An 11,654-nucleotide genomic window follows, 5' to 3' on the forward strand; every position below is an offset into this window, starting at 1 on the left:
AACGTACCCACACCTACACAAAACCGACAATTAAAAATATTAAATTACTATCACGGTAGTGAGAGAAAGCACTAAAATTGACAAGTAATTTGTTTCTAGTATTAAGTTTGCTTTATAATTTATGTAATAAAAAGTATATTTTCTTTTATTTCAACAAAATGAGTATTTTCTTTTCATGATGTAGAAAAAGTATTTTTGTTCCATTTCAACAAAATGAGTACTTTATTTTTATGTTGTAGAAAAAATATTTTCTTTTTCAACAAAAAAAGAGTATTTTCCTTTTAGTTATGGAGCACAAATTTCAACGTTATTTCTGTATAAAAAGTAAAACAGCACATTAGTTCCTTTGGATTTATGTGAATTGTTAAAAGAATAATTAAATTCTTTGAAAAAAATAGAGTTATGAAAACTTTGGATATTTTTTTTTTGGGTGGGGGGGGGGGGTAGGTGGGTGGAGGGGAGAGTACATGAAATATGGGGACTTGGGGGAAAGAGGGGTGATGAGAGTAGAATAAAAAATATTTTCTACTCTCTAACCGAACACTACAAAATATTTTCCGAAAAAAGTTCCACTCACCAACCAAACAAGAGAAAATAAGTAATAAAACCACTCATTTTCCATGAAAATATTTTCCGTGAAAAACATTTTCTTTCGTACCAAACACAACCTCATCCTACAGCAGCACATATCGTTATTCGTCACTCCGACGATAGCCTGTTTGGCAAAGATTTATAAGGATATTTTAGTTACCAAAAGCGTGCAAAGGAACTGATATTTTCTATATTTAGCATGCTGTTGCGGCTTTCATTTTGCTGCTTAGTTTAGCATACTGCTTAACATGATAATGATCTGTCAATCAATAATGTCAAATGCCGTAGAAGCATTAGTTTTCGGATTTACTGACGTTTATTTTGGTTGGATAGGCGTGAACGTGATAAAAAAAAGGATTGCGGTAATTTAATGACAGCATAGAATCAAACTTTGTAGTATTTAAGTTATATACATTGAGAATGTTAATTTTTTACATAATCAATATAATCTAACATATCATAGCAGGTTATTTATCATTTAATCAACTTTACCAACAACTACTAGCTTATTTGTTAAAAAATAAACAGATACGTTTATAAAGAATTGATTAATCAGCTGGACCTTTCTTAAGCTTAATAAATTATGATGCATTTATACTTGCAGGACAATTATGAGAACTGAAAATCTCTGGTTTACTTTAAGAGGTATTAATTAGTATTGGATGGTCTGTTACAAATTCAAAAGAGCAGAAGGGTGCAACTCAAATAAACAGAAAGTAGTACCACAACTGTTGATTGATTAAACTGAAACTCGTTTACAAAGACAAAGCCGGATGAAATCTCTAAAGCAAAAATTACAATGAAATACTGGAACTAGCAACAACTAACGATAAAGGGAGTAGAAGGAGGTGAGGAATACAGAAGAACAAGGAAGAGAAATAGAATCATTCATAACAACTCAATTGACTCCTTGCAATGCCGATTTCGTGGTGCCATATACTGCTGTCCAATTAATTTTACCCCTTGTCACGTGCATTTCCCCCTTTCCAGATGTAGTCCTCAAGTCGTTTAGGCGGAATGATCATTCTAAAAATCTTGCGTGGCATTCCCATGTGCTCTGCTTACGTGGCTTCCACGTCATCTCTATTTTCATTCACAACAATACTCCCCTCCTGAAAAGCAACCTTGTCCTCAAGGTTGAGATCAACTGGATTCACCGTGTCAGTGACATCTCCAAAAAGCAAAGGAGTGACCTGATGATTAGGAGTTCCAACACATCGTTTCAACATGGAAACATGAAAGACCGAGTGGATCTTAGCAGACTCGGGCAGCGCTAGGCGGTAGGCAACATTGCCAACGTGTTTCAACACCTGGTAAGGACCAAAATATCGTCTACCAATCTTGTGATCTCGCTGCAAGCGCAGAGAAGTCTGCCTAAATAGTTTTAATTTGACGTACACCCAATCACCAATAGCAAAGGTCGTATCAGTGTGGGACTTATCTACCAATTGCTTCATATGGTTCTGAGCCTTTAACAAATTGTGCTTGAGAATCTGTAGAACTTCATCACGTTGCAGCAGGTAGGACTCAACTAATTCGCTCGCAGTGCTGCCCAAAATATAGCGAGCGATGGTTGGAGATTCACGGCCATAGAGTGCTTGAAAAGGAGTCATGCCAGCTGCAGTTTGATAAGAGGTGTTATACCAATATTTTGCCCATGGTATCATGGCAACCAGTGGGAAAGAACCTCAGCGACGAAACTACTGTTCCACACACTTGTTAAGTGCCTCAGATTGCCCATCCGTCTGAGGATGATAAGCAGTACTCATGGCAAGAGTCGGCCCTTGTAAATGATGAATTTCTTGCCAAAACAAGTGTAGAAACCTGGGGTCACGATCAGTCACAATAGTTCGGGGAGGACCATGGAACCTGATTATATCTACCACGAAAGCCTCTGCCACAGTTTGAGTCGAAAAAGTAGAAGGCAGTGGTATGAAGTGCCCATATTTCGTGAGTTGATCTACTACAGTCATGATGGTAGTCTTCCCTTTCGAACTTGGAAGACATGTGATAAAGTCCATCGCAATGTCCTCAAAAACTTGATCAGGGATGGGCAATGGCTGTAATAAGCCCGCATGATGAAGGTGAGAGTCCTTCATCTGTTGGAATATCTGACAGGCTGCCACAAAAATTTATACATCACGACGCATATGCCTCCAAAAGAAATTAGATGCCAAACGATGGAAGGTACGAGCAACCCCAGCATGTCCTCCAGTAGGAGTGGCATGGAACTCAAAAATTAGTTTCAGGCATAAGGAAGAATCTAAAGGAATAACTATCTTTCCTTTATAAAAGAGTAACCCATCTTTGAATAGATAGTCTTCATAGCCAACATCCCCACGACTCAAAGCCTGTTGAATGTCGACCAACTCCGGATTGTAATGGTTCAATTGCTTCAACTCAACCTCAATAGCAAAAGAATTGACCGATAGAGTCATGAAGGTCGCTTCTGAAGTTCGAGAAAGAGCATCTGCGGCAGAGTTTTGTTTACCAGGCCGATACAAAATGTGAAAGTCATATCCTACAAGTTTAGTGAGCCACTTCTATTGCTCAGGTGTTTGTATGGTCTGCGTAGTCAAGTTCCTCAACGATTGCTGATCAGTAAAGATTGTGAACTGACATCCTAAAAGGTATTGCCGCCATTTACTCATAGCCTAAGTAATGGCAAACATCTCTCGGTGATGGGTGAAGGCCTTCTGCATACGAGAGTTTAACTTCTGGCTGAAGTAAGCAATGAGGTGGCCTCGTTGTGATAGAATAGCCTCGATACCTTGCCCGGATGCGTCAGTTTCCACTTGAAATTCCTGACTAAAATCTGGTAGAGCCAAAACAGGGGTGGAGCCCAACTTGGCCTTCAAAGCATCAAAGTCACTTTGTTATGCATCTGCCTACTTGAAAGAGTCCTTGCGCAAAAAATCAGTCAAAAGACCAGCTATAGCAGCACAATGATGGATAAATCTACGGTAATAACCTGCAAGGTCAAGGAAACTGCGAACCTCCTTTACAGAACGAGGGGGTGGCCATTGCTGGATAGCCATGATCTTTTCAAGGTCTACGGACAATCCTTGGGCAGAGATGATATGGCCCAAATAATCCATGGATAGTTGGCCAAATAAACATTTGGATCGCTTGGCGACTAGCTGATGGTCACGTAACAACTGCAGGACCACATGTAAATGTTCCATGTGTGCATTCTAGGATGAACTATAGACCAATATATCATCAAAGAATACCAAGACGAAACGACGTAAATGGGGCCGAAAAACTTCATTCATAGTTTCCTGAAAGTTAGAAGGGGCATTCGTCAAGCCAAACGGCATTACCAAGAATTCGTAGTGCCCATCGTGGGTACGAAAAGCAGTCTTGGCCACATCTTCAGGACTGACCTTGATCTGATGATATCCGGATAACAAGTCCAACTTGGAAAAATAACAAGCTCCATGCAATTCATCAAACAATTCATCAATGGTGGGAATTGGAAATCGATCACGAATTGTGATAGCATTTAGTACTCTATAGTTAATGCAAAACCTCCATGTACCACCCTTCTTGCGTACTAGCAATACCGGGGAGAAAACAGGCTGGTGGTGGGTCGTATCACTCCCTCCTTGAGCATATCTGTCACAAGTTGCTCCATAGCTTGTTTCTGGAAATAGGGGTACCTATATGTTTTTACATTTACAGGTGGTGCCCCCGGGGTGAGGTGTATCGAGTGATCCTGGGCACGGGAAGGAGGCAAACCGGCTGGCTTCTGAAAGATATTAGCACAAGACTCCAATAGGCTGCACAAGTCAGGGGTCATCTCGTCTGCCATTCCTCTCTCGTCAACAATCATCTCTAGGCAAAAGAAAGAGGAAATAGCATTAGTTGTTGCCATGCGCCTTAAACTATGCAACTGAATTTGGTGAGCGTCGGTGGGAGAATCTCCATGCCATAGCACTTTGGACCCCTTCAAAGTAAATTCAAACTCCCGTGTTGCATAATCAGTGATAGTGCGCCCCAAAGTTGCCAACCATGCTACCCCAAGTACTACATCAGCCCCGTAGAAAGGTAGGACATACAGGTCCTCAAGTAGTGTAGTTCCTTGAATCAACAAGGTGACTTGACGCACTATTCCTTCACAATGAAGTCTCTGGCCACTGCCCACCATTACAACAAAACTGGGAATGACCTCAATTTGGATTTAAAGGTGTTTAGTTGCTCGTGGTTGAACAAAGTTGTGAGTACTTCCACCGTCTACCAATACTTGGACGGGCGATCCACTCACTTGCCCAGTGAATCGCAAAGTTGATGGGGAGATTCCACCAGTTAAAGCATGGTAAGAAATAGTTGACTGCTCATGTAATTCCAAACATTGCAACTCCTCGGCTATGAAATCATCAGTAACAAAGGATTCCGGCAAGCCAAGGTCTACATCGGATCCATCTATAAGCAATAAAAGCTGAGGAGGCGTCTTACATTTATGACCAACAGTATATTTCTCTTCATAATAGTAGCACAATCCACGTTCACGACAACTCTGTAATTCGGCATGAGATAGGCATTTGAGGGGTGGACGATTTGGTGGGTAAGAGCTAGATGCGGCTAGAATGAGAGGACTCGAGGATTTTACGGTGTGGGATGACGGTGCAAAATTCGGTGTGGGTAACAGTGGTAGAGTTTTGGTGAAGGCTGGTCGGATGGGCCCTTTTTCAGCCTGGATCCTTTTTTCGTGAATATGGGCCAAATCTAACGTCTCCTCATAAGTTTTTGGCCTGTGGACAAGCACTAAATTCTTAATATCCTCTCTGAGCCCAAAAATAAAGAGATGTACCATACGACTATCGGTCATGTCATCTGTTTTGTTGGCAATATTCTCAAACTGACTCTGAAAATCTGATACGGTGGTGGTCTGTCTGAGTTTCGCCAAGCGTCCCTCAGATGATTCTAACCCTTTCTGACGGAAACGGATCTGCACCTTTGCTGCAAAATGATCCCAATCCACCAGTTGTTTATCCCGAAAAAGCCAACAATACCATTCGAGAGCTTCTCCGTCCAAGTGGAAGGAGGCAATTGAGAGCCTTTGATCCTCTGCTATGTGGTAAAAATCGAAGTAGCAATCTGCTTGAAAAATCCAGGCCTCCGGATTTTCACCACGAAATCGCCCTATCTCCACCGGACCTCTATGGCGAAGAATCGATGTCGCCGTAGGTTGGTCATCATGTAGGTCTCCCCATGGAGATGGCGAGTGACTTCCATCGTTGGGTCTCGATGTTGATTTCCCACCACTTCCAGTAACAATGAATGGATATCAGCAAGGATTGAATCCTTCACTCCTTGAACTGATTCTTCTACGAGAGACTTGAGTTTTTGGTCATCCACTTTATACCTCTGGATGAAAGCACCAATGTTACAAATTCAAAAGAGCAGAAGGGTGCAACTCAAATAAACAGAAAATAGTACCACAACTGTTGATTGATTAAACTGAAACTCGTTTAGAAAAACAAAGCCGGATGAAATCTCTAAAGCAAAAATTACAATGAAATACTGGAACTAGCAACAACTAAGGATAAAGGGAGTAGAAGGAGGTGAGGAATATAGAAGAACTGGGAAGAGAAATAGAATCATTCATAACAACTCAATTGACTCCTTGCAATGCCGATTTCGTGGTGCCTTATACTGTCGCCCAATTAATTTTACCCCTTGTCACGTGCATTTCCCCCTTTCCATACATAGTCCTCAAGTCGTTTAGGCGGAATGATCATTCTAAAAGTCTTGCGTGGCATCCCTATGTGCTCTGCTTGCGTGGCTTCCACATCATCTCTATTTTTATTCACAACATGGTCATTAAAAAGCTAAACAAAATTCAGATCGAGACAAAGTTAGTGGGTATAAGGAAAATGAGTAGATAATATTGACTAAGAACAAGAAGGAAACAAGAACAACTTATCAAAAATACTGTGTCGTAGCAAGCCGCTGACTTGAAAGTGATTTCGGCCCGATTGGATGCAAATCGCTAAGACCGGTCGCTCCTCAAGGTTCTACAGCACTTCCAAACACGTGCACTCGTGGCTAGAAGTTTAGAATTTGCACAAAACAGTTGCCTAGAAAGAAGAGAAGATAAAGGTATTTTCTGTATTAGATAATTCACATAGAGACTGCCTTTTATAGGCAAAGTTGTTGGACAATTACAAATGAAAAAATTAATCTGTAGCTGTTACAGAAAATAAAGATGGAGCTGTTACAAGAATTAACTACATCTGTTACAAAAATTAAATACAGCTGTTATAGAAATTAAAGCATGGCAGTTACAAAGAAATAAATGAAACGTTACAAAATTTAATTCAAATAGAGTGAATTTGGACATATTCTGGCAAGCTCAAAAAAATGAAGAAGTAAGTTTAGCAAAAATAGATTTGGAATAGGCCTCGCGTATATCTCGTACACAAGCAAATCGATCCGTTTTGCCTTCAGGACCAATTTCTCATGTGCGCGAGACCACTCCTTTTTACTAGCTCTTTACATGTCCAACAAAGAGCAATTCAATATAAAGAGAAGGAAATAACTTTCCACAACCAATGTGTCACGACCCCAATTCGCTCTCCGTGAACTGTCATGACGGCACCTAGTCTCTACAACTAGGTAAGCCTAACAAATGCGGAACATAATAAATCTTGCGGAAGAAATAATCAAAAACCAAAATAACTGAATGGAACAATAGTTATAATGCCACTCGGCATATACAACACAACTTTCTCAAAACCAAGTACACTATCCCAAAACCCGAAAACTCATGGAAACACAAACCTTTGGAATATCTAACTCCAGAATATCTAACAAGAAAGAAAAATACATAAGGGCAATGTTTAACAGCTAGATTAGAAAGGGACTCCTCGGTGTGCAGACACGGCAGATGTACCTCGAAGTCTCTAGAGCAGTCACCTCCCTCAAGGATGGTAGGTCTGAGTAGCGGTACCTGGATCTGCACATGAAAAACATGCATAGAAGGGGCATGAGTACACCACATCGGTACTCAGTAAGTGCCAAGCCTAACCTCGGTTGGGTAGTGACGAGGAAGGTCACGACCCTATTGAGGTTAAATAAAATATAAAGATCAACAGTATAGAACAGAATGGTATAAATAAGTACAATAGTAAATAATACAGGATGAACAGGACAACAACAATTATGCAGAAGCAAGGTAAACACGGAAAGGAAATGCAGCTCAGCACCAATAGAAACAATCGGGGATCTCCTAGGATAATGTCCTGTAGTCCCATATGTACATATCCAATGGATCTCCCGGGATTTCGTCCCGTAGTCCAACTCATAATGCACGGGGATCTACCGGAATCCCGTTCTGTAGTCCCAAATGTAAATACCCAGTACTGGGGAAATCTACCAGGTGCATTCTTGTAGTTCCATATAACTGTGCAGGGGGATCTATCGAAATCCCACATCCGTAGTCTCAAAATAAATACACAGCAGCAATAGGAAGATATACAGATATGGCAACATTTCATATTAAGGCAACAAGTGATTCTATCCGAGCATGTTGCACAGAATTCAGGTAAGGCAGGTTGAGCAAATAAGGCAATTAAGTCACTTATACATGCTTTCCTAAGCTAACAACAGGCTTAATAGTGCAAGTAATTGGAACAGGAAAGGAAATATACTAGTAATTACTTAAAGAAAATCGGATTTCCAACAATTAGCACAAGTACGCACTCGTCACCTCACGTACAAGGCATTTCAATTACAAAATATACCAATCCTAAGGGGAAGGTCCCCCACACAAGGTTAGACAAGCCACTTACCTCGAACTGACTCAAAATCAACTCGAGACCACGTTCTTGCCACGAGTATTCGACTCCAAATAGCCCAAATCTATTCAATTCAATTGCATAATGTAAATAATACTTCAAGTAACTAATTCTACAATTAAATTCTAAGCTAATACGCGAAATTATGTTAAATGACCAAAATGCCTCTCAAGTCCACATCTCGGAATCTGGTAAAATTTATATTTCTAGAAACCTCACACTCTCACGAGTTCAGTCATATCAAAAGTACTAAAATCGGACCTCGATTTGTCCTTCAAATCATCACTCAAAGATCTCCAATTATACAAGCCCTAACCCCTCAATTACCATTGATTTTCCTTAATTTTTCATGCTTAAATTAATAAAATAACACTCAAATAACGAGTTTAGGGACCAAAGACCTTACCCCAATGAACTCCTTTGAAAATCCCTCTTGAAAAGTGCTCCCCAAGCTTCTTCCTGTTTTGAAAAGATGAAAAATGGCTAAATTTCGCGAAGGCAAGAATTTATATGTTCTGCCCAGCGATTTTCGCATTTGACCCTGATGCGGTCCCGCTTCCACGAGGACATCGTCGCATCTACAACTTTCACTTAAAGACCAATTTCCGCACCTGCGGTCTCCAACTGCAAGATGCGGTACCGCTTCTGCGAAAATGCTCTCGCATCTGCGGAAACTGCTGACCTCCCTCAATTTCGCTTTTGCGGCCTCTGAGCTGCTTCTACGGTGCCGCACCTACGAAACCCAAACCGCAGGTGTGGTTATGACAGAACCAGCATCTGAAGCTGCAACTCTAACTCCCAAAATCCTTCCGTCAACCATCCAAATTCATCCCGAGGCCCTCGGGACCTCAACCAAAGGTACCAACAAGTCACAAACCACTCCCCAAACTTGTACCAATCCTTAAAACACCTAAAACAACATCGAAACCTCGAATTAATCATGGATTTAAGCCTAAGAACTCCAAATTTCTCAAAATATGCTTTCGATCAAAAAGTCTATCAAAACTCGTTCGAATGACTTGAAATTTTGCACACAGGTCACATTCAACACTACGGAGCTACTCCAACTTCCGCAATTCCGTTCCGACCCTCGGATCAAAATCTCACTATCGAACCGAAAACTTTAAAATTCGACCTTTCGGCATTTCAAGCCTAAATTAGCTACGGATCTCCAAAATACAATCCGAACACGCCCCTAAGCCCGAAATCACCTAACGGAGCTAACAGAACCATCGGATTTCCATTCTAAGGCTGTCTTCATATTGATCTGACTACGGTCAACTTTCCAACACTTAAGCTCTCATTTTGGGACTAAGTGTCCCAAACTCCCCCGACACTAAAAACCGAACGTCCCAGCAAATCAAAATAGCAGAAATAAACTAGGGGAAAGCAGTTAATATAGGATCGAGGCGTTAATTCTTAAGACGACCGACCGGGTCGTCACGTCCTCCTACACTTAAACATTCGTTCGTCCTCGAACGAGCATAAAGACATACCTGAAGTAGTGAAAAGATGAGGGTAACGGCTGCGCATATCCTGCTCGGTCTCCCAGGTCGCCTCCTAGACCGGCTGGCCCCGCCACTGAACCTTTACTGATGCAATGTTCTTTGACCTCAGCTTTCTAACCTGCCTGTCCAATATTGCCACTTACACCTTAATATAACATAGATCCTTGTCCAACTGGACTGAACTAAAATCCAACATGTGCGACGGATCACCGTAATACCTTCGGAGCATCGAAACATGGAATACCGGATGAACTCCAGCCAAGCTGGGAGGTAAGGAAAGCTCATAAGCAACCTCCCCAACACACCTCAATATCTCAAAAGGGCCAATAAACCTCGGACTCAACTTCCCTTTCTTCCCAAATCTCATAACGCCCTTCATAGGCGAAACTCGAAGCAGAACCCGCTCTCCAACCTTATAGGAAACATCACGAACCTTCCGGTCTGTGTAACTCTTCTGTCTGGACTGGGCTGTACGGAGTCTATCCTGAATCACATTAACCTTCTCCAAAGCATCCTGAACTAAGTTTGTGCCTAATAATCTAGCCTCACCCGGCTCAAACAAACCCACCGGAGATCTACACCGTCTCCCATATAAAGCCCCATACGGTGCCATCTGAATGCTAGACTGATAGCTGTTGTTATAAGCAAATTCTGCCAGTGGCAAGAACTGATCCCAAGACCCTCCAAACTCAATCACACACGCATGGAGCATATCCTTAAAAATCTGAATAGTGCGCTCGGATTGTCCGTCCGTCTGAGGATGAAATGTTGTACTCAACTCCACCCTAGTACCTAACTCATGCTGAATGGTCCTCCAGAACCATGATGTGAACTGAGTACCTCTATTCGAAATGATGGACACTGGAATACCATGCAGACGAACAATCTCTCGGATATAAATCTCCGCCAACCACTTCAAGGAATAAGTAGTACATATAGGAATAAAGTGAGCGGACTTGGTCAGCCAATCCACAATCACCCAAATAGCATCGAACTTTCTCGAAGTCCATGGGAGCCCAACTACAAAGTCCATGGTGATCCGCTCCCACTTCCATTCCGGAATCTCTATCTACTGAAGCAACCCACCTGATATCCGGTGCTCATACTTCACTTGCTGACAGTTAAGGCACCGAGCTACAAATCCCATTATATCTCTCTCTATCCCCTCTACCAATAGTGCTGCCTCAAATCCTGATACATCTTCGCAGCACCAGGATGAATGGAATACCGCGAGCTATGGGCCTCCTCTAGAATCAACTCTCGAAGCCTATCAACATTGGGTACACAAATCCGACCTTGTATCCTCAATACCCCATCATCACCAATAATCACATCCCTGGCATCACCGTGATAAACCTTGTCCTTGAGGACAAGTAAATGAGGGTCATCATATTGTCGCTCCCTGATACGATCAAATAAGGAAGACCGAGAAACCACGCAAGCTAGAACCCGACTGGGCTCCAAAAGATCCAGTCTCACAAACTGGCTGGCTAAGGCCTGAATATCCATCGCCATAGGCCTCTTCGATGTTGGTAAATAAATCAAACTCTCCGCCCGGCGACTCAAAGCATAGGCCACCATATTGGCCTTGCCCGGGTGATACAGAATAGTGATATCATAGTCCTTCAGCAACTCTAACCACCTCTTTTGGCGCAAATTTAGATCCTTTTGCTTGAACAGATGCTGCAAGCTCCGATGATCAGTATAAATCTCATAGGGAACCCCGTATAAATAATGGCACCAAATCTTTAGG

General features: G+C 41.8%; 1 protein-coding gene across 1 annotated transcript; it reads right to left on the reverse strand.

Annotated features, from left to right (window-relative positions):
* Positions 1-1,652: 1,652 nt before the first annotated feature.
* LOC142182296 (uncharacterized) lies at positions 1,653-2,258 on the reverse strand. The gene has a single exon (XM_075256513.1). The coding sequence runs from the start codon at positions 2,256-2,258 to the stop codon at positions 1,653-1,655; it is 606 nt and encodes a 201-aa protein (XP_075112614.1).
* Between the last annotated feature and the right edge of the window lie 9,396 nt (positions 2,259-11,654).

The sequence above is a fragment of the Nicotiana tabacum genome, chromosome 6, assembly GCF_000715075.1.
Source record: "Nicotiana tabacum cultivar K326 chromosome 6, ASM71507v2, whole genome shotgun sequence".
NCBI classification, from domain to species: Eukaryota; Viridiplantae; Streptophyta; class Magnoliopsida; order Solanales; family Solanaceae; genus Nicotiana; species Nicotiana tabacum.